Here is a 25366-nt window from a genome sequence, read left to right as displayed (position 1 = left end):
TGGAGGCAAGTGGAGAGAAAGCTATCTTGAAGACCCGGAGCGATATCACCTTCTAGTTTCTTTCTTTTACCCTTAAATTCTTCTTTATGTTTGTTTTTGTTTCTGAATTAATCATGGATGTTGTTAGAGTTATTATGAACTAAATTTCCCAATAAGGGAGGAAGATGATTGTTGTTTAAGTTTTTGCCTAGTTAATAAATAATTGCCATTCCTTCATCTTATGTGTGAATATTATCTTTATTTGTGTTTAATTCCATGTGCAAGCTTGATCACCTTTTACATGTTCAATGATCTCAATTCGAAATCTGAAAAGTGAGAATTGAGAATGCTAAAATTTGGATAGTCTAGGTTTTGATGTGAAACGAAAGTATTTACATAGCCTCAGTGACTAATAGATTATTGCTTAATGCTGATTTTGTGTTGATTTAATTAAGAAGTTAATTAGAGAATACATTATTTAGAACCTAAAAGATCTGAAAAGAGTTAGGTTAATTTATAATCTGTCATTCACATTGAGATAAGGATAGCAATTAGGTATTAACATTGGTAGCTTAACAACAGGATTCACCTCCCTAATCTCTCATCGTGATTAATCTTCGTTTATTTTCTCTTTAATTTTCTGAGTAATTTACTTTCAAATCGCAAACTTATTATTTTACCAAATAGAATCATAAGTATAGTTTAGTAGTACTTAATCCAATTCCCTATGGATCGACCTCACTTGCGTGAGATACTACTTGATTGCGTACACTTGCGTAATAAACATAAAATTCGTAACAGTCATATTTCTAAAGAAAAAATAATCGATTACTTCGAGCTAAAATTCTTCCTCCTGTTGATGTTTCTGGTTGGGATACTTGTGTTGATTGTACTTGTGGAAAATTGACTAAAATAAGAAAGCAGACTGCTAACTGTAGTCACTCTTTATAAGAGATTATCGACACTGACATCAGTAGACCTTATTCCACCACGTTGTGCAAAAACAAGTATTTTATAACTTTTATCAATGATTTTCCTCGTTATGGCTTTACCTACTTGATTCAAGAAAATCTAACGCTCTTGATAAAGTCAAAATCTTTTGAAATGTTCTTGAGAAACAATTAGAAGGAGTCATCAAAGTTGTTCATTCTGATCGTGGAGGAGAATATTATGGTCGTTATACAGAATTTGGACTACACATGAGGCCGCCTTTTGCTGAATATTTTTTAGAAAATTGTGTAGTTTCTCAATACACTATGTCAGGTTCACTTGAGCAAAATAGCATTTCTGAAAGGAGAAATCGCACTCTCATGGATATGTTTAGATGCTTGATGAGTAGATCAAATCTTTCAGAGTTTTTATGGGGTGAAGCACTCATGACTGCAACTTATATTTTAAATCGTGTTCCCTGTAAATCTGTTCCCAAAATCCTTTTGCGTTGTGGATTGAAAGGAAGCCTAGTCTTAATCATCTTCATGTATGGGGTTGTCCAGCTGAAGTACGGATTTATGATCCTAATTTGAAAAAGTTAGATTCGAGAACCAATCGCTGTTATTTCATTGGTTATCCAATGCACTCAAAACGCTATCGATTTTGCTATCCTACTCGTGGTACGCGAATTGTTGAATCTCAGACTGCTAAATTTTTAGAATTTGATGTTGCTGAAAATATTCCTTCAACATCTCTTGAAACGGGGGAGTCATCTAAAGGAATTTTTATTCATATGTCTTTTTCAAGAGATGGTAATAATAGCAGTCTTATTCTTACTCTAGTTGATAACACTCTCATTACTGATGAATATATTGCTCCTAATATCTAAGATGACGAGGGTCCTATTATTGATGAGGAACCTATTATTGAAGAAGGTTTTGTTGTTGATGAGGGTCATGTTATCAAAGAAATCTAATTGTGGAATATGTCATTCAAAATGATGGTCAATAAATAGAGGTTATTCCAGAAGTACCTCCTATATGGAGATCTTAAAGACAAAAGATGTCAATAAGGTGTGATGATAATTTTATTTACCTTGGAGAAGGTGAATGTAATCTTGGTCATTTTGTGGAACCTCTCACTTATAGTGAAGCACCTAATTGTCCACATTCTTCAAAATAGATAGAAGCTATGAATGATGAGATTAAGTTCATGGACAAAAATAATGTATATGAGAAAGTTAGTTCTATTACCTGATGGTTTCGAACCAATAGGTTGCAAATGAATTTTTTAAGAACTAAAAGGATAAAATGGGACATATTGGAATGTATAAATTACATTTAGTGGCTAAAGGCTTTACTGAAAGAGAAGGTATTGATTACACTGAAACTTTCTCACCTGTTTCCACTAAAGACTCATTCAGAATTATTATGGCCTTAGTTGCGCATTTTGATTTAGAGTTACATCAAATGATTGTTAAAACTGTTGTTCTGAATGGAGAATTGAGTGAGCAAGTCTATATGTCTCAACCTGAAGGCTTCGAGGAAAATGGAAATGACAATTTGGTTTGCAAATTGAAATGATCCATTTATAGTCTCAAACAAGCATCTCACCAGTGGTACTTGAAGTTTAATAAGGTTGTGACACTGTTGGGTTTCATCGAGAACAAGTTTGACTAGTGTATTTATATGAAGATCAGTGGGAGTCATCATATTTTTCTTGTTCTTTATGTAGACGATATTTTACTTGCTAGCAGTGATTTGTCATTACTAAATGAGACCAAAAGTTTTCTGTCTACCAATTTTGATATGAAAGATCTTGGAAAGACATCTTTAGTTTTGGAGATTGAGATTCATCATGATAAGAATTGAAAATTTCTTGGCTTACCTCAAGAAGCTTACATTAATCGTGTGCTCAAAAGGTTCAACATGGATTTGTGTAAAGCTGATTCGTTCCTATTTTGAAAGGGACAAATTTACTAAGCAACATTGTCCCAAGAACGACTTAAATAGAGAAGCAATGAAGAATATCCCATATGAAAATGCAGTAGGGAGTTTGATGTATGCTTAGGTTTGCACTAGACCTGACATTGCTTTCATGGTCGATGTTCTTGGGAGATATTTATCTGATCCTGGCCATGATCATTGGGTTGCAGCCAAGAAAGTTTTGAGATGTTTGCAAAGAACGAAGAGTTTTATGCTTGTGCATAAGCATGTTGACAATCTTCGAGTTGTTAGTTATTCACATTCAAATTTGGTGGTTGTGTAGATGATTTAAAGTCAACTTCTGGCTATATTTTCACTTTTGTTGGTGCTGTTATTTCTTGAAAAATTGTTAAATAGACTTTTATCATATCATCTACTATATATGTTGAATTTGTCGTATGTTATGGGGCATCTTTGCAAGCTTTATGGTTAAAGAATTTGATTTTAGAGATACGACTAGTTGATCCTATTTCCTCTCCTATACTAATCTATTGTGATAATAATATTGTTGTTTTCTTTTCAAAGAATGATGAGATTAGTAGTGCTTCCAAATATAAGGAAATAAAGTATCTCACTATTAGAGACTTAGTTAAGAAAGGAGACATTGTGATAGAATATTGAAAGACTAAGTTGATGTTTGCAGATCCTCTAACCGAAGGATTAAGTTCCATATTGTTTGATAACATGTTGTTGATATGAGCATTTTATAATCTTTTGTTCCTTTGGGTTAGTGGGAGTTTCTTGTTTTATCTTTTGAGATTACATTTATATGTAATTTACTTGTTGATGCTATGAACTACTTTGTGGGCCAATACTTTTTTGATTATTTGATGTTTATGCTTTCAGTTATGTTTTGTTGTATTCTCGAGAATGATTAAATTGAAAGCATGTGGTTCATATTGTTGTGATCATTGTCTTTTAAATTTATTTGCTTAAAGACAATGATATTTTGTTGGCTTAATGTTTTAAGCAAGTTTAGTGACACTTACTTATTTATTAAGTAGTGTATGTTTAATTTCACTGGCTTATTTATTAAGCATCACGGTATCAGTGAAATTGAGGACTGATAAGGATATTATGTTATTTTGAATTGATCACATGTTGAACATAATTCCTTACCACACTACTAGACTTATTGACCATGTCGATTTGATACTTTGGTATTTTGTGATTATGAATGTCTTTTATTGAGTTAAAAACAATGTGATTGTCATAGTTCATTACCAAAGGTTAAATTGGACCGGTATGTTGAGATGCTATCAGAGAACTATCATTTTTTAAAAGTGGCCACAAATGTTTTCTTGTTGTTCAACCCATGAGTCGTTTTCAAATAAAATTATTTTGATATATAATATATATGTATTAAAATTAATGTAGCCCAAGTGGGAGAATGTTAGACTTTTTAATTGGGCTTACATTAAGTTTTATTGGTTTTATTAAAACTTGGGTTGATTGGATAGTTTTTTGCTGTGTTAGCCCATGTTGTTTGTGATCAATTGTTAATGGGCTTAGCATCTGTGTGTAAAGTCTAGGTGAAGCAGAAGTGTGGGCTTTTCTAGTTGACTGAAGCCTTTGATGAGCAGGCCCAGCCCAACTATGGTTTTGTAGCTAAGTCCCCTCCCTAACTCTATAAATACATATTGTCTCGTCACAATTGTATACCTTTTGATAATCAGATAAATAAACTGCTTCTGATTTAGAGATCTAGGGAGGAAGACTTAGTTGATAGTATTGCACTATCAAAGTGGAGTAACTGCTGTGGATCAAATAGAGATAATTGCTATGGATCAATCAGGTACACATACCTAATTATTATATTTTATTATTGTGTTCTATGTTATATACAAATAGATCTTGGGTTAATTGTTAATTTATCTAACACATCGATGAAACACCGATAATCCAATAATACTCAAAGCTAACATCTCTTGCCAGTATAACAACGAACCCCATTAATATAATACGTAGTAGAAAACCACCATTATTAGCAAAATCAAAACAATAATGAAAATATATAAAACATAAACACATAAAAATAAAAACAAAATAAAAATCATACACGCAAATTCACATGGATCCACATTAATACAGCACACGTGCCCGACCCACAAGAATCCATGCTAGTCTTCCATCCTAACCACACGAACACCCACCAAACAACTTCCACCACCCAATCTGATCGGAGAAAGACCCTCCTCACATAGAAAAAATGGTGAAAAAACTTTGGGGTGATCAACATAGTCACATATTGCCTAAGAAAGCAAAAAATTGGAGACGAAACCACCAGTGAGACTGTACACCCTAACTAGCATAGGCGTGTTAACGTGATTTTAAACTTACTGTGCAGCTCGTTGCTAATCAACGAGGTTATTAGAAAACGTGAATAATTAAAATTTTGCTTTTTAATTAAAACATAACATATTACATTAATAAAATACCGGGATCCCATTTACAAAATACAGTTGTAAAAGTTTGCTATACATATAATCAAAAGTTTGTCGCCCAGCGACTAATCAACGAAAGCCCTGATGTCCCAAGGATCGTACGCTCCAGGCCTAACCGCCCCGACATGTACAACCTCCATCTGCTCGTTCTCAAGATTTCTCAGCTTTGGCCTTGCCCTTACCTTCACATAAACATAGCACTGTGAGTTGACGGACTCAGTAAGAAAAGCATAACATAAACATACAACTAACTCGGGTTATAACCTGGCGTCCATACACCTGATCATAACCCTAATTCCCGTGTCCCACACGGTACTGAGTCTAGAACGTTCATAAGACAATACTATCGACCATAATGTCAGCCTATACTCAATATGCTAGTCATACTCTAGCCATATTGATGTGACAGCATCGATCAGTATTCTAGCCAACATACATTTATCAATAATCAGTACAACTCTATGTATACTATTATTGCTATCAATGTAATCTAACAGGCAATAACACATGTACGCTAAACATGTAATAACATATGCATGATATTACACTAATCTTACCTCAACTCCGAATTCAGGTGTGCCAGTCAACCTGAGTGGAACAACTGCTCGGCGAATTATAGGCTCCTAAATCACATCGATAACAACATGCATAAGTGACTCGCTAAATCACAACCGGGACTAAGGTTTAAAACTAAAACCCTATCTACTGCAACTTAATATACTAATATCCCAAACTAACAGGGAAATTAACTAATTAGAAACCTGAAACTGACACGAAACGATAAGCTGAAAAACCAGTTTTCCTCCTTGATGCAAAATCTGGGTAACCGGTTTTACAAGCAGTGTAAAACCGGCTAACCGGTTACCCGGTTTTACCCAGAAAACCTACAAAAATCAAACCCCTAACCAAATCGTTTCCAAACTCAACCAAACTTTCCAGACCTGCATATTATACCCCAATAAACAATTTCCAATAGATAAAACAACTACCCATGCGCAAAATTCAAAACTACCATTGATGAGCCAAGCTTGAGTTCAAAAACTCAAAGCTTGCTCATCCAACTAACTAACAATCAAAACCTGCTCAAATCACCTTATACAATCATAAATTAACTACTGAAAACAATAGCAAACAACTACAACAACTACAACAACCAAAACAACATTTCATGCAAAATTTCTTTTCTTACAATTCAAGAAAAATATGAAGAGAAAAGCTAAGAACCTTTACCTTGATTAAAACCACTTAAAACCTTGTTGAATTTCTTGAATATTTGAAGAGCAAAGTAACCCTAGCTGCTCTAGGGTGGAACGAAAAAGGGAGAGAGTTTGAGAGTGAAATAGCCTTTTCCTTGATTTTTTTCTTAAATTGAAAATAATGAGGAAAATAAATCTTTTTCTTTCCTTTTGTTTTAATTAAATTCTCAGCCAAAATATACTTAAATAATCAGATTAATAAATCAAATTAAAACCACTAAAGACAAAGCATAAATGGGCAAAATGGCCAATTTGCCCTTTCCCCACAAAACAACATAAAAGAGCACTTAGGGGTAATTTGGTAAACTCAATAATCCCGACTATTCGCGACATTCTAATGTCTAAACTATTGTCTTGCTATACTAAAAATACTAAGATGTGATTCAAAAGCCATACACCGCGTTCCAATGTTGTCGGGCACCAAAATATGCAAAATTATGAAATTTCTATATGTGACATAAAAATGCATTCTGAATTCAAATAAATCATCATAAATAATTAATTCAATATTAAAAAATTAACTTTCATAATAAAGCCCTAATTATTTGTTGATTTCCAAATCAAAGCTAAGCGGTCTTTACAGAGACAAAGGCATGAAGAGAAAAATGAGATCGAAACATCAAAGAAGGGAGACAATTGGGGGTATCACTACTATGCAAAATAACCACTTTCGATTAGAGCCACACCCAACCCCAGAAGAACGTTGGCGAGCTCTGGATGGAGGAAAGCAGAACCCTTTGCGACAGAGGTGAAAATATAATACCGAAAGTTTAGAAAGAAACCCTAATGAGAGCCTAATATGAATTATTTCTCTAGTTAGAAATTCAAGTCTGCCACATTTTAATATGCTTCACAATTATAGGAAGATTATTAACTAGAGCCATCACATTGAAATATTTTTAACCACAACATAATTTTTGTTATTAGAGTGTTCTAGATTCATTGATGTTATTTCCATATGGTATTTTTTGTATATATATGGTAAGAGTTATGTGCAGTTTGAATATGTCTTTAGCTAAGTATACTCTCAATTATAAACTTAGTGCTATTTTGAATGACAGTAATCTTTCATATTGCCTGTTGCAATATTTTGTTGTAATCTTTTTTCTTCTTTTATGATAAATTTTGAATAAAAAATAGTGAATCTTGTTTCAAAAAACTGTGATTATTACAAGAATTTGTCAATAGGATGGGCTCAACTAGGGTTTTTTCCTAAACCCTCTGAAGCGGTTGTTGCACTTTTACTTCTGACCAAGGCTAGCTAACCATTCTTGGCCCTGGGTGTGGCTCTAGTTGAGAATTTTCACGAGTTCCTTGGCTTTGACAAAGTGGGTTTCTCCTTTTCCTCCAGTTTAGTATATGTTTTTTGGGGTCTTTTTCTTCGAGTGAAGGGTTTCGGGGTCATGGATAGCCAACTATGGTCTGATTTGTGTGGTGGCCATCTACGATTCCTGGTTTTGCTCAATGGGTGTGGATCCAGTGACTTTTGACAACGAGTGGGGGCCTGATAAGCTTTTTGCTCTAGATTAGGCATATGGGGTTGGGCCATTTCACGAGGGATTTCAGTTTGGGGCGAACCAGGGGTTTGAGATTAGTCTGATCACTATAGGGCTCTTGGTTTGAGGCAAAATAGTGGTTTGTAGTGGTCGACATTTGGGGTTTTGATTTGGCCAGGGTGTTGGTTGATGGTGTTAGGGGTTTGTGTAGAAATTGATTATAGGGAATAGAGATCATGGGGGACTTCGGATAGCCATTTGACATATGCTTGTTTTAATTATTAATGCCCTTATTTTTGTGTTTTTTTTTTCTTTTATGTTTGTAGTTATCAATAATGGTGTTGCAACACCGTTCTACTATTGTTATTATATTAGGGATAATTTTGTTTTATGATGAGGAATTTAAGCCATGTTTTCTACTAGACCGATGGTGTGCACTCCAAATTCTAATGACTCAAAGCATTTTGGTGTTGGTTGTATGGTTACACCTCTCCGTATTCAATTATTAGGGATTCTCCAGTTCAATTCTTCTTTAGAATTCATTAATATATTATATTTGTCATTGTTGATTCATTTAGGTTAGAAATTTAGAAATTTTCCTATTATTTTTAATTATGCTTCATCGTGGTGTGTTTAAGTGGACTTTTAGTACAAAGTGTTGTTAGTATTTTTAAACGGCTTGGATTGTCTATGTATGTTTGATTCGGCTCATTTAGCAATATCTGCATATAATAAATTATATCTCTATTAATTGATATGTTAATAAAAATTTCTATTTATATTTCAAAAAAAAAAAAAAAAACTGTCATTATTGAAAAATCTATGGCCATATGTAAAATTTGGATTCACAAATATAATTACACATTTAATACATATACCTCCTTTAATTTCTTCTTAAACATAAAAAAAAGTCACATTTTCCTTTCAAACATTTTTCTATAAAAGAAACAAGACATTTATTGTGGTTGTATGTTATTCACACAAGCCACGTGTGTTTGCAAGTTATGACATAAAACGTATGTCCACCAACCCCATATATGACAAAAAAGTCAACAAAATTTTGCATGGGATATAGAGAAGAAAACCACATATATAGAGGAGATAAAATAATAAAACCGTAGAAGAAACAAAAAACACCAAAACCAGATACTGCTTTTGATGAGTGGTTTCTTTGAAATTCAAAATGGGATTATCAAACTCTAATATTACACTTTCAAAAGAACTTGATGGAGATTATGTTATTATTGATTCAATTATAGCATTGAGAGAAGATTACATTGATATTTATGCATAAACATATTAAAACTATTCATGAAAGAACTTGAATTTGATAGAGATTATATTATTGATTCAATTATATATAGCATTGAGAAAAGATTACATTGATATTTATGCATAAACATATTATAATTATTCATGAAAGAACTTGATAGAGATTATAATATATTGATTCAATTATAGAATTGAGAAATGATAACATTGATATTTATGCTTAAACATATTACAATTATTAACTTCAACTATTCATGACTTGCTAGCCACATTATTATTACTGAAATTGAAAGAAAGCGATAAAAACAAAGCTAGAGATGTAGAGATAGATCCAAATTAGTGCTAAGTTCTTCATCATCAACCTCATAAGAAGATTTTATATCCAACCCAGAAAAGGATTCCACCATATCTTTGAAAAGAAGAAGCTCAATTTTCTCACCATCAACATGTTTGTTTGGTACTCCAACCACATTAGTCACCACCTTATCATTTTCATGCATCTTAGGTCGTTTCTTCGAAACTCGCCTCGAAAATTCATCTTTCTTGTAGTGTACTTCGGAAACTCCATCAGTGAAGCGCCTTTTGTTACGACATTGACAGCCATATCCTTCTGGCTTAACTGTCAATCGAGTTTGAGTTGATAAACGAGGTAAGATTGGCGGGGTTGAGACAAAAGAGGGATTAGTATGGCGCGAGGGAGCAAAGGATGGATAGCCAAGATTATTCATATCACCACGGTTTTGATGATTTTGATCAAAGTTTGGCAATAAGGGATTTTCAGTATTGAATTGGCAATAAGGGTTAGGGTTGATGTGCCTTGTTGGAGAGCTAATGATTTGATTCTTCCATGGATTATCTTCTCTAGAGAAGTAATGAATATGAGGATGACAATCAGTTGTCATGAAAGGATTAGGGTTAGGGTTTGCAATACTCAAGGAATCATTACAAGTATTGGAATGATTGAGTAAGCTCAAGTTCCTCATCCTTAAACTTGAATTAACATTATTTTGATGAGACTTTAGATGACTTCCTAAGGCACGAGAACTCTTAAAAGATTTACGGCAATAAAAGCATGTATAGTTAACACGACGCTTTTGAACATTTCCTCTATGAGATGTTAGAAGAAAATTCATTTTTGACACTGAGTTTTTATTTTCTTCGAGGTGTGGAGATTAATGAGTGAAAACAACCTGTATTTATACTAATTTATAGGTCATAGTGGTTAGTGAAATTTATGAAAATGACAAATATAATAAAATTTGTTGAAGAGAAATAATACCATTGAACACACATATGGAAAGAAAAACTTACATGCAAAAAAGTAATGAAAGAAATCCTATATTAAGGACAAATATGTATCTCAGATTTCCATAAATGCTTAGAGAAAATGCACCTATCAACTTTGCCCGAACAAATGTCATTGTATTCTTTCATACTATATTTGTTATTGCGGAGTAATGAATTGACTTAATATAAAATTTATCCGTTATAAAATACTTTTAGAAAATACGAGTTGATAAGATAGCAGATACACTGAATCTTAATTAACCTCTCATTGATTATTTAAGACACACACAACTAATATTTTCAATTCTACACTACATTAAAAAGAATAATTTGTGACTTTACTTACAGTTAAAGTGGAAAATATAATATAAGCGTCTTGTTTTGTGACATGGTATTTTGTGTTCGCAGTGACCGGCTTGAGATAGTTTAAGATATTCTTCTATCGTGCTTGTGTTTGAAGAAAATGTTTTAATTATATTTCTTTAGCAATCTTGAGCTATGGTTAGATTTGTGTTGCATAGCTTCTTATCAATGTGATAACATCACATGATCATGGATTTACAAAATTTGTAAATTTATGAATTTTTAATCATACACGTATGACTCATTCTTAGAAATGAATTAAGTTCATAACTATTGAACTTGAACTTGAAGTTTATCAAACCTGAAGTTCAATGTCATATAGTATATACGGGTTCAAACAATTATTAACCTATTGTGATATATTGAAATAATCCCTACAGGTGTATTAATATTATTGATATCACAATTTTTTAAAAAAAATTCTCGATCAGAAGGGAGAGAAATACAATTGGGATCGATGATGATTTTTGAAAAATGATTCTTGCATAAAGTATATAAGAACGATATAGTTCAAAATGATATATACCAGTTGCAAATGATATATACTAGTTGCAAATCAATATTATTCAAAGTTGAGTTAGAATGATTCTAAAAATACCTGAAGCGTAAATGAACAATGTAGAAATTATTAATAAATGTTCATTTAATTTGTCCTGAAGTTGTTAAATTTAGAGGTACTCATGTAGATACCTTAATGTTATAAAGTATTGATAATTTAAAAATAATAGCCGTGATGGAAACGGTACTATAGAAGAGACTCCCAAGAGAAGTTAGACATAACCTATTTGATCATAATTGAACCCTTAAAATGGTTCTATATAGGTACCTATAAATGATAAACATATTTAAAACATATATAATTTAAAGAGATTTCTATAAGTTATGTCAATATGAGAGGAAATTATCATATAATAAAAAAATTTTGTCGATAATATATTATCATAGATGTTGAATATTTGCATATGTAATAAACTAACATGAGAAACTAAGAATCAGGGTATTAGATTTGTCGAGAATTATCGACATACATTTTATTTTTGGCCAAAATATTATGACGCAGTCCAGACAAGTTCACTCACATAAAGTGAAGTAAGACCTGTAGGATGTGCAAACAAATATTTTTAATGAGAATTTGCATATATGTATTTGTACAAAATGAATGGTGTACAAAGTTTACATAGATATGAGATTGATTGAAATAAGGCGTAAATATTGAGAAAATCTAGATTTGATTATAGCCTGGAAAATATTTTATGAAAATTTATAAGCGTCATATAAATGTTGTAACGAAAAGTTTATTTATTTGGAGCTCCTACTATATTGATTTGAAATATGCCTTATCTAAAATTCTAGAAGAATTTAATACATGTCTTAAGTGATTTAAATTCAAAGTAGCCCACGCTATATGACAAAGATCTTTGTATAAAATAAAGACATGTAAGTAAATTATTATTTAAAGAACATGTATGATTGTCTATGTAATACAAATTCGTAAATTATACGTTGTGTTATACTCTTGAAGAGTTTTTTTATAAATGATTGAAGAACAAACTTTTATTTCTTTTTGTATATTGAGAAAAATTAAATGTACATAGTTTGTTCGTTGGTAGAAAAGTCTTGTATAATTTCATATGCATCAAGACTTATAGATATATATGATTATTTGATATGGAAATTAAGATCATACAATAAGAATAGAACATATATATGGTCTTAGAGTACCATCATTCTGGCAAATAAAAATTTATATTATCATTAATGTGTTATGTTCATATTACTTAAAATTCCATACTTTTGTATGAACAATATTGTATAGATACACATGCATGAATGATTAAATAAGTTAGATAAATATTGATAGTTTTGGAGCCCCTCACCCATAATTTAGAATCTACACATACTCTAAAAGAGTTATAGAAAATATATGATCATAGATAATATACAGTGATATTTTAAAAGTGATAAAAATAATATTATGAGATATATTATTACCAAAATAATTATAGATCATATGTGCATGAGGGGGAGACATATTCATGTTGAACTCTTTTTTCTTAGCTCGGGTTTTGTCGCACTAAGTTTTTGATGATAAGGTTTTTAACGAGAAAACTTGAAAATAATTATGAATATGAAATATATATATTGCACTTTTCTTTCCTTAGCTCAGATTTTGTTCCACTGGATTTTCCTGATAAGGTTTTTAACAAGACAACTTTAAAGGCCAGTTTGGCACAGCTGTGCTGTGGGAAAAAGCAGCTGTAGCTGTGCTGTGAGAAAAAGCAGTTGTAGCTGTTCTATGAGAAAAAGCTATTGAGTGTTTGGTAAATATAATTTTAAAACAACTGTGAGTTAAAAAAGTTGTATATAAGTATTTGGTAAGCTAAATGATTAAATAGCTGTTAAATATATAATTATTAAAATAGGTATGACATTTGTTATCTAATTTATTTAAATAATTTTATACATTGATTAGTGTTCAAAAATACACTTTTATTTATTTTAAATGATAAAATAAATTGAGTTTTAATTGATATTTTCATGAAATTATTGTAATATATTTTATAAATGAAACTATTTGATTTTGATTCAATTTATGTCTTTCTTGTAGGAATTAAAGTGTATTTTTGTTGAAAGAAAGAGGAAGGAGCAAAGTTGAAAAGAAATGAAGAAAAAAATGGCATTTTTGTTGAAGTCCAAAGCAACCCAACCCAAAAAGGTTAAGCCTAGCCCATGAAGCTCATCATCAATTTTGTCTCTTCCAAAGCATGTGATGCAATGATGATAAGTCTAGGTCATCATCAACCCTATTTTCCTCTTCCACACTCAACCTTCATCCAAAGAGTAGAACTCAAAATCACAATGATAACAAAAATAATATTAATTTTATTTTTGATTTGAAATGTCAAATTTAATCTTAATATTTATTTTATAATCCCAAATTTTTATTTATTTATTTTTAGTCCTTTTATGGCTCTATAAATAGGAGCTCATTTTAGTAATTTTTGGTGTGTAATTTTTAGTGTAGAAAAACTATAGCAAAATTCTCTCAACTTTTCTTCTCATCTTTTCTCTTTAGAAATTTTATGAGAATGATTAGCATAATGGCCTAATCTTCCTTGGAAGGTTAGGGATGATTCCATATGCAAAGTGAGGTTATTTTGTATCTTTGATTCACTTTTTGTTGTAATGTTTATTTGAGTAATGCAAGTTCATATTCCACTTTTATTTTTATATTCTTCTTCCATCTATACTATCTATGCTATTATACCAAATATATATATATATAGACTTAGTCATGCTCTTTCTATATATTTTTATTTAGTGATTATAGTAATGGTAGTATTGCTCATTTCTATCTTTTATGTTCATTTTTATTTACTTTTTGTTAAATGATATATAGGTTTAGTCATGCTCTCCCTATGTGTCTTAAAATTAATAAAAGTAATATTAATGTCCATTTCCTTCACTATCACCTCCATCTCCATCTCTATCTCTTTGTCATTATTTTTACTAAAAATATATAGGATTAGTCATGCTCTTTCTATGTGTTACTATTTAGTAAAAATAATATTGATGTTTAGTTTTATATTTAATCTTTTATTGCATTATTGCTTGATGTATAATGTCATTTCTAGGTTCTACATAAGATTAAATTATTTCTTTTATTTTTAAGAACTTGTATACTCAAAATATAATGAACTTTAATGTTACATCATTTGTGTCAACTTAGTGAATCAAAGGTACAAAATAGCTAAACAAGCATATGAATGATTCTTGAAGCCTTTCTCTCTTTTACTATTGATTACACATCTATTTGCTTTCTTTTAATATTTATTATCAAATTAAAAATCACAAAATCATTATCACTTATTATTAACCTTTTGTTTTTATTTTTCTACTAACGCTTTTGTCCATAATCACCTTCCTGTGGAATCGACCGCCCGATCTATACTACAACCACCGCTAGTGGAAGTCACATTTGGGCGTTAAATAAATTTTGGCGCCGTTGCCGGGGAGGTAATTTTTCGAGAGCTAGTGAAATCTACAATCAAGAGGTTAGTAACTTTTTTTTGTTACATTTTATTTTCTTGTGAATATTGTCTTATGTTGTGTAAATATTTGTAAAAAAAAAAGTTTACCAAGAATTCAAAGTATGCTCTAAGGTTGCGGTTTTATCCGATCTTCCTTATCAGAAATGATTTCTTGAAAAAAAAAAAAGTCTATTCCCTTTATTTTATTTTTTTATTTTTTTACTTTAATTTTTGTTTAGTGTGATTGTTTATACTATCTTTTAGTTATTGTTTTCTTTTTTTCATTAGTGTTTTATTTGTCTTTTTCTTAGTACTCATAGCATTTAAGTCCTCTAAAAAATCATAAAATAATAATAATAAAAAAAGTAAGTTATAAAAACTCCTTCATAAAACGCTTAGTATTTGGTACAACAATGTAATATTGTATATGACACAAACCAAGATTGTTCTGTCTAGAAAGATTGGTTTTTAAATAAGGTTTGTGTTAGTGTACCCTCCACCTTACCTGGGAACCTCGGTTCTGTCTAGGCAAGGTTGGGACGAAGCGGTACCTTGGCAACCTTTCCAATTGGTCTGGGAACATTTTTGTGTTAATCATTGTAATATTACATTTTTGTGCTATTTACTATAACAAAAACAACCTTGTTTTATCAAAAATAAGCAACTCATTTTTGCTTAGAAAGGTCTTTGGTCAAAAAAGTTAGTGAACCCTTCACACTTACCTGGTAACCCCGGGGAGTTCTAGTAACTTGTGAAGGACCATTCTAAAAACCTCCAAAGTAACCTAGGAACAAGTTGAACAAAAAAAAATTAAATATATTAAAAAAAAAAAAAGCACAAGAGTGGATGAGTAACTCTTCTTCTGACGAAACCACTTCTAGTGAAACTTCGTCCAATCCATCCACTACTCCTTCTCCCATTCACACGATAATCGGTAATCCTTTCGCAATGAATAATAATAATGAAATACAATAGAGAACACTTAATAATTACCTTCACCCCACCCAAACTTCCATACCATCATGCTTCATATTTCCACCTAATATGCCAAGTCTTGGTGTCAAATCCGGCATTATTCAACTTTTGCCAACTTTTCATGGAATAGAAAATGAAAATCCATATGTGCATATTAGGGAATTTGAGGAAGTTGATGACACTTTTTATGACCGAGCAACCATCAATGATGCTGCACGCTTAAAGTTTTTTCCCTTCTCCTTGAAGGATAAAGCTAAAAGTTGGTTGTATTCCTTGAGATCTAGGTCTATCGGAACATGGGAAGAAATAACCAAAACATTTTTTGTTAAATATTTCCCTGTCCATAAGACCAACAGTTTGAAAAGACAAATCTCAACATTTTTCCAAAAAGACAATGAAACGTTCTATCAAGTCTGGGAGAGATTTAAAGATCTCTTAAGTCAGTGTCCACACCACGGGTACGAGAGTTGGCGCCAGTTCGTAGAAATGATGTGCAACGGTGAGTTCCTTCAAAAGGAACCCGAAGAAGCTCTTGAGTTTCTCATTGAGCTTGCTGAAAAATCTCACACATGGACTGGTCCAAGTGCTGCTGAAAGCACCAACAGAAATCGACCAGCTGGGATTTACCAACTTCGGGAAGAGGACAGCTTAAAGGCCCAAGTCGAATCTTTAAAAAAGCAAATTGAAATCCTTACGACTAAAGATGGCCAAAAAGGGTGCATGGTTGCCCAAGCACAATCCAGACCACTCGAACCTTGTTTCGTTTGTGGAGAAAATGGGCATTTAGCTAAGGACTGCTTAGTTTACAAAGAAATGAAGGGGGTTCATGAGGAGCAATGCAATGCCTTAGGGCAATATAACAAGCCATTCTCCCATACGTACAACCCTGGTTGGAGAAACCACCCGAATTTCAGTTGGAGAGATAACTCTAACCAAGCTCAAACATCTGGAGGACAATGGAGAAATGAGCATCAAGCTCAACCTCCAAAGGCATATCCTACGCCTCAATACAATGCTCAACAACAAGGGAACTCCCTTGAAAGCACTATTCATGCATTCATTGAGGAACAAGCTAAAATTAATCGCCAATTAAAGGAAGATGTCCAAGAAATAAAAAGTCAATTTTCAAAATTGACCGCATCCTTGGCTATTTCTGAGAAAGGCAGACTTCCTTCCCAGCCTCAATTTAATGCACAAGGGCAACACATGGTTGAAATCTCCACCTCTAATGATCCCATCGTTAAAGGGGTTAACGCCATCACAACAAGAAGTGGTAAAGCTTTGGAAGATCCATCCATCAAAACCACTACTTCAAATTCAAAAGTTGCCCCTGACAGTGCACCGATAAATGCTCAAGCAAAAGTACCATTTCCCTGTGCTCTTAGACTCCGTTGGGAAAATTCCTGAAAACCGAGCTGAACTCCTTGAGCACTTGACACAAGTGAAGATTAATCTTCCTTTGCTTCACATCATAAAACAAGTGCCAGCTTATGCCAAAATCATCAAGGACTTGTGCACTGCTAAGAGAAAGCACCATGTCAAGAAGACTTCTTTCTTGACTGAACAAGTGAGTGCGGTGATCGAACAAAAGACACCGCCAAAATACAAAGATCTTGGTTGTCCCACCATTTCATGCCAAATTGGGACTCATGAAGTCAGCCAAGCTTTGCTTGACCTTGGCGCGAGTGTGAATCTCATGCCTTACTCTGTGTACTCGCAACTTGGTCTTGGAGAAATGAAGCCAACATCTGTTGTGCTGCAGCTTGCTGACCGCTCTATCAAAAAGCTTCGGGGTCTCGTTGAGGATGTTCTTGTTCAAATTGAGAAATTCTATTATCCTGTGGACTTCCTTGTTCTAGATACTCAATATGTGGTCAACATGGAATCCAAAATTCCCATCATCCTTGGAAGACCATTCCTTGCCACTGCAAATGCTTTGATCAATTGTCGTAATGGTCTAATGAAAATATCATTTAGAAATATGACACTTGAGGTCAACATTTTTCACATTGGGAAACAACTTTAAGAGGATGAAGAATGTCATCAAACATTCATGATTGACAATCTTGTTTCTGAAGAGATTCAATTGCAAAGAAATTTCGTTAATCTTGATGAACTCCTCTCTCGCCTTGAAAATGAAAATCCCAGTTTTGTTGAGTCCGCTCTTGCTACCGATGATCAATTGGACACACAAAACAGAGGGAAGAAATTTTGGAAGCCACACTTTGAAGCATTACCTCGTGAGAAGGAAACGCTAAAAGCTTCTGCCGAAGAACCTCCCAATGTTCAACTGAACCAACTTCCAAAGGGTTTGAAACATGTTTTTCTGGGAGATGGCCAAACCTTTCCAGTTATCATCTCGTCCGACCTTCAACTTTCTCAAGAATTGCAGTTACTCGAGCTACTGCAAAAATACAAACTTGCGATAGGTTGGACGTTTGCTGATATCAAAGGTATTAGCCCTCGAATTTGCACCCATCGAATTAATCTAGAAGAAGAATCTATCCCACGAAGGGACCCTCAAAGAAGACTGAACCCCACAATGAAAGAAGTGGTGAAAAATGAAGTGTTAAAACTTCTTGATGCTACTATCATTTACCCGGTGGCCGACAGCAAATGGGTCAGTCCAGTTCAGGTAGTACCTAAGAAATCAGGTGTTACTGTTGTCCAAAATGACAAAGGGGCCCTTGTTCCCACCAAAACTGTGACGGGTTGGCGCATGTGCATTGATTATAAAAAATTGAATGCCGCCTCCCGTAAAGATCATTTTCCGCTCCCATTCATTGATCAAATTCTTGAGCGCGTAGCTGGTCATCCTTTCTATTGCTTTCTCGATGGTTATTCAGGTTACTATCAGGTTGAGATTGCATTAGAGGACCAAGAGAAGACAACTTTCACTTGCCCTTTTGGAACATATGCTTTCCGGCGTATGCCATTTGGACTGTGTAATGCACCAGCTACTTTCCAAAGATGCATGATGAGCATTTTCAGTGACATGATTGAAAACACCATGGAAGTTTATATGGATGACATAACCGACTTTGGAAAATCTTATGACGCATGCCTTCTCAATCTTGAGGCTGTTTTAAAACGTTGCATCGAGAAAGGTCTTGTGCTTAATTGGGAAAAGTGTCATTTTATGGTATCTTCTGGAATTGTCTTAGGCCACATTGTTTCTGAAAAAGAGATTGAGGTTGATCAATCTAAAATTGACCTCATCTCTAAACTTCCTACCCCTAAGACTGTCAAAGACATTCGGTCATTTCTTGGCCATGCTGGTTTTTATAGGAGGTTCATAAAGAATTTTTCAATGATTTCTCGTCCATTATGCAACCTCCTAGCCAAAGATGCTACTTTTGAGTGGACCCCAAAGTGTGAGGAGTCCTTCCAAACACTTGTGAATTCACTCACTTCTGTTCCCATTATTCAATCACCCGATTGGAGTCTTCCTTTTGAAATCATGTGTGATGCCAGTAATTTTGCTGTTGGAGCTGTTCTTGGACAACGAAGGGAGGGGAAACCTTTTGTTGTATACTATGCAAGTAGAACTCTTAATAGTGCTCAAATGAACTATTCCACAACTGAAAAAGAGTTGCTTGCCGTTGTCTTTGCTCTTGACAAATTCCGAGCTTACCTGATTGGATCACCTATTACGATCTTCACCGATCACTCCGCCCTTAAGTACCTCCTTAAGAAGGATGCTAAGGCACGCTTAATAAGGTGGATCCTTCTCTTGCAAGAATTTGACATAACAATCAAAGACAAGAAAGGTGTTAAAAATGTAGTCGCGGATCACTTGTCCCGACTTCAATTTAGTGATCCCGCTGATGGCCCACCTATTCATGATGATTTCCCCGATGAACAATTATTCGTTGTTACTAAGTTACCGTGGTATGCACCCATTGTTAACTACTTAGTAACTGGTGAGCTCCCTTCTGAGTGGAGTTTACAAGACAAACGCAAATTCTTGGTCGAGGTGCGAAATTTCTTTTGGGATGATCCATACTTATTCAAGTATTGTCCCGACCAGATTATGCAAAAATGCATTCCCGATGATGAGGTGTCTAGTGTGCTAAATTTTTGCCACAATGATGCTTGTGGTGGTCACTTTTCTGTGAAGAAAACTGCTGCAAAAATCTTACAATGCGGTCTTTACTGGCCCACTTTGTTCAAAGACACCAATGATTTTTGTCGCTCTTGTGTAAGGTGCCAAAAGTTAGGCTCCTTGTCCCGTCGGCACATGATGCCCTTGAACCCAATTCTTGTCATCGAAGTATTTGATTGTTGGGGGATAGACTTTATGGGACCATTTCCACCTTCTTTTGGTTACCTTTACATCCTTCTTGCTGTGGATTATGTTTCAAAATGGGTCGAGGCGGTACCTTGTCGAAATAATGATAACGCGACTGTTGTGAAATTCTTAAAAGAAAATGTGTTATCGAGGTTTGGTACCCCTCGCGCTATCATTAGTGATCAAGGCACTCATTTTTGCAACCGATCTTTTGAGGCTCTTATGCGAAAGTACGGTGTACTTCACAAAGTTGAAAATGCCTATCATCCACAAACCAATGGTCAAGCTGAGCTAGCTAATAGGGAGATCAAAAACATTCTTGAAAAGACGGTAAACCCCGACCGCAAAGATTGGTCAACACGTCTTCAAGATGCACTTTGGGCATATCGCACTGCTTACAAGTCCCCTCTTGGGATGTCTCCTTATCGGCTTGTCTATGGGAAAGCATGTCATTTACCTGTCGAACTTGAGCACAAAGCTTATTGGGCTATTAAGGCCCTGAACTTCGATCTACGTGCGGCAGGTATGAACCGAAAACTTCAATTGTCTGAAATTGAGGAGTTGAGAAATGATGCTTACGATAATTCTAGGATCTACAAAGCAAAGCTGAAAGTTGCTCACGATAAACAGATCCTAAGAAAACATTTTGAGCCGAATCAAAAAGTACATTTGTACGATTCTCGTTTGCATCTCCATCCCGGTAAGTTGAGATCGAGGTGGACTGGTCCATTTGTGGTGAAACAAGTATTCCCCAATGGTTCTGTTGAAGTCAAGGACCCAACCAATGGGAGAATTTTTCGAGTCAATGGCCAGAGACTAAAACATTACATTGAGAGTGTGAGCCTTGTTGAAGAGGTCCTTCTTGAGGACCCAGATTATACACTCTGAATCTTTATTTTCCCTATCTATATATTATAGTATTTTATTTTATTTTTATTTTTGTTTTGTGTTTTTTTATTTTTGTATTTTCTATGTTTGTTTTGGGTTACTGTTATCAGGTTATCTCCACTCTCACCCCGTGCATATTATCGTCGATCAGGTGTACTCTTTTCCCTATCTTTTTCATTTCATATTTTTTGTGACATTGAGGACACTGTCTAATTTTGAGTTGGGGGTGGTGAGCTCTGGTGAGCGTTCATTTAGAGAATTGTAATTGTCTTGTTGAATTTTTTAAGTCAAATTGGTGAGCGTTCATTTAGAGAATTGTAATTGTCTTGTTGAATTTTTTAAGTCAAATTTTTTCAAAATTATCCAAGCATGATAGTAAAATTACAGTTTGAGTCAATATTTGCTATATTTTGTTACCAAGTTGTGATTTTCAGAGTTCTTTTGTGCACTTTCCAAACATGTGGTAAAATGGTTGTAAACACATATAGTTAAGAAAAAATTTGAGTGTAAAGTTTTTCATTTTTGGTGAGGTGTGAGAGTTGAGAAAACAACTTTTTGAACTTTCATTGATCATTTGAGTTGGTAAAGTTAAACTTTTAGAATTTCAATCATGACATTTACTAGAGGGATTAATTTATTGTTAAAAGAGCCTTTGTGTTTATTTCTTTGTAACTTTATTGTATTTCTTTATATCTTTATTTTTATATGTTGTCTCTTGTCAAAAAAAAAAAAAAAGGAGAAGAAGAAAAAAAAAGTAAAAAAAAAAAAAAGATCATCAAAAAAAAAAAATCATCAAAAAAATATATATAATGAAAAAAAAAGGAACAAGAGCAACATCATTTTATTTTGATTTTCAAGTAGTCTCCATCTTTTTTTTTTTTTGAGAAGAAAAAAAATAAAAATAGCAAAAGTAATATCATTTTATTTCTATTTTCCTCCATTCTTTCCATATCTAAAAAAAAAAAAAAAATCATGTTAGTTTATTTTAATTAAAAAAAAAAAGAGAAGCATCACATGTCTCTCTAAAGAAAAAAAAAATTGTTATTATATTTCTTTATTTATTAGTTAGTTAGTTGGCTCTTTATTTTGTGAGTTTTTCATGTAAATCCCAAAGGTTGTTTGTCATTTGAATTCTATTGGTTTGATATGTCTATCTTGTGATCAATATTTGTTCAAATTGCTTGTCCTAAAAAGTTTATCCTCTCTCATTTGTGCGTTAATTGTTACATTTCCAACTCCAAATAGTGTCACCCTTCCAATATAAATACTTTCAATACCCGTGAAAAAAATTAGAGTTGAGACATTTACACTTTTGAGATTTTTCGATACTATTTGTGTTAAGACTTGAAATAAAATAAATACAGTTTGGTGCACACACACACAACTCTGTTGTTACAACTGAAATAACACTGATAGCAATCTTTAACTTTCTACTAATATTTTGAAAATGCTTGGATATTTTGCGTGATTTGACTTGTTTATTCAACTCGATTATTCTTTTTCTCCGCTTAAATTGCTAGGGACTAGCAATAAGCTAGTTGGGGGTTGTGATTAGTGGTTAAAAATACACTTTTATTTATTTTAAATGATAAAATAAATTGAGTTTTAATTGATATTTTCATGAAATTATTGTAATATATTTTATAAATGAAAATATTTGATTTTGATTCAATTTATGTCTTTCTTGTAGGAATTAAAGTGTATTTTTGTTGAAAGAAAGAGGAAGGAGCAAAGTTGAAAAGAAATGAAGAAAAAAATGGCATTTTTATTGAAGTCCAAAGCAACCCAACCCAAAAAGGTTAAGCCTAGCCCATGAAGCTCATCATCAATTTTGTCTCTTCCAAAGCATGTAATGCAATGATGATAAGTCTAGGTCATCATCAACCCTATTTTTCTCTTCCACACTCAACCTTCATCCAAAGAGTAGAACTCAAAATCACAATGATAACAAAAATAATATTAATTTTATTTTTGATTTGAAATGTCAAATTTAATCTTAATATTTATTTTATAATCCCAAATTTTTATTTATTTATTTTTAGTCCTTTTATGGCTCTATAAATAGGAGCTCATTTTAGTAATTTTTGGTGTGTAATTTTTAGTGTAGAAAAACTATAGCAAAATTCTCTCAACTTTTCGTCTCATCTTTTCTCTTTAGAAATTTTATGAGAATGATTAGCATAATGGCCTAATCTTCCTTGGAAGGTTAGGGATGATTCCATATGCAAAGTGAGGTTATTTTGTATCTTTGATTCACTTTTTGTTGTAATGTTTATTTGAGTAATGCAAGTTCATATTCCACTGTTATTTTTATGTTCTTCTTCCATCTATACTATCTATGCTATTATACCAAATATATATATAGACTTAGTCATACTCTTTCTATATATTTTTATTTAGTGATTATAGTAATGGTAGTATTGCTCATTTCTATCTTTTATGTTTATTTTTATTTACTTTTTGTTAAATGATATATAAGTTTAGTCATGCTCTCCCTATGTGTCTAAAAATTAATAAAAGTAATATTAATGTCCATTTCCTTCACTATCACCTCCATCTCCATCTCTATCTCTTTGTCATTATTTTTACTAAAAATATATAAGATTAGTCATGCTCTTTCTATGTGTTACTATTTAGTAAAAATAATATTGATGTTTAGTTTTATATTTAATCTTTTATTGCATTATTGCTTGATGTATAATGTCATTTCTAGGTTCTACATAAGATTAAATTATTTCTTTTATTTTTAAGAAATTGTATACTCAAAATATAATGAACTTTAATGTTACATCATTTGTGTCAACTTAGTGAATCAAAGGTACAAAATAGCTAAACAAGCATATGGATGATTCTTGAAGCCTTTCTCTCTTTTACTATTGATTACACATCTATTTACTTTCTTTTAATATTTATTATCAAATTAAAAATCACAAAATCATTGGTTACTATTATCACTTATTATTAACCTTTTTGTTTTTATTTTTCTACTAACGCTTTTGTCCATAATCACCTTCCTGTGGAATCGACCGCCCGATCTATACTACAACCACCGCTAGTGGAAGTCACATTTGGGCATTAAACATACACATTAATATATTTATAAATATTATTTATTATATTATAAATTACAAAATTATCTTATAATATTTAATTCTTTTAAATATTTATATAATACAATAATAAATTAGACTTTTACTACTACTAATAATAATAATAATAAGATGACTGTTGAGTAGTTTTTGATCAGAGAAGGGGTTTTTTTTTTTTTTGAATAAGGATGAGAATGAAAGAATGTAAGAAGCCCTAAAATAAATTGGTAAATAGGAAATTTTAAAATTAGATGAGGGCAATTGGGTCAAGTGAAAAATTCATTAAACCAAAATTGTAGCTTCCCTTAAAAGCTGAAATCCCAAAGCTAGGGTGGCCCAACTTTTCCTAAAAGCTATAAATTTCACTTAAATTTTTGAAAAAGCTATTTTTTTAAATTTTACCAAACAAATATTAACTCATAACTTTTTTCAAAAGTGATTTTAGCTTTTTAAAAAGCTCCCCCAAACGGGGCTTACATCATGTTAACATACTTTTACTTTATGAAGTAAGTAGTGAATGTGTGGGAGTGAGATCATTGACATAATATATTCAGATAACATATAGATTACACTCAATAAAGAAGTATCAACAGAAGCAGTACTCTATGAAGATATTACTACTTGCATCCCTCAACTAAAAAGAGGGTATATTATTGAAGGAGATAGAATTAAAATTATTTCACCGAATTCTTCTTTAAACATTTTAAGAGATTGCATATTAGTGTCCAACATATTCAATCAATTGTTAATCTTACAAACTTATTCACAAAGTAATTATTAATATCGACATTTGAGAAGACGACCACTAGTACAAAAATAGTTTTTTCTGACATTTTTAAATAGTTGTTTAAAGTATTCCCGCCAGTTTCTATAATCGTTACCTATACGACCGTCAAAAAACGGGCATAATAGGCGACGGTTCAAAACTATCGTTAATGTGAATTTCTCGATGGTTTTAAACTGTCACCTATAACAGGGTATAGACGACGGTTTAAAACAGTGTCCTATACTATAGGCGACAATTTAAGGGTTTAAAATCGTGCCTAGTACTATAAGGCACAATTTTAAACTGTCGCTTAT

At 32.7% G+C, this 25366-nt stretch overlaps 1 protein-coding gene and 1 non-coding gene across 2 annotated transcripts; one reads left to right on the top strand and one right to left on the bottom strand.

Moving 5' to 3' along the window:
• Positions 1 to 16087: 16087 nt before the first annotated feature.
• LOC133039785 (uncharacterized) lies at positions 16088 to 17401 on the top strand (the record flags this gene model as incomplete). The annotated part of the gene is made up of 1 exon (XM_061118736.1): positions 16088 to 17401. A coding segment is annotated over exon 1 (1314 nt), but the record flags the coding sequence as incomplete, so codon positions are not given.
• Positions 16373 to 16479, bottom strand: LOC133029422 (small nucleolar RNA R71). The gene has a single exon (XR_009683543.1). It is a non-coding gene; the product is annotated as a small nucleolar RNA R71 (small nucleolar RNA).
• Positions 17402 to 25366: the final 7965 nt, after the last annotated feature.

This window comes from Cannabis sativa, chromosome 7 (assembly GCF_029168945.1).
Source record: "Cannabis sativa cultivar Pink pepper isolate KNU-18-1 chromosome 7, ASM2916894v1, whole genome shotgun sequence".
NCBI classification, from domain to species: Eukaryota; Viridiplantae; Streptophyta; class Magnoliopsida; order Rosales; family Cannabaceae; genus Cannabis; species Cannabis sativa.
This window is presented reverse-complemented; position numbering and strand designations above follow the sequence as displayed.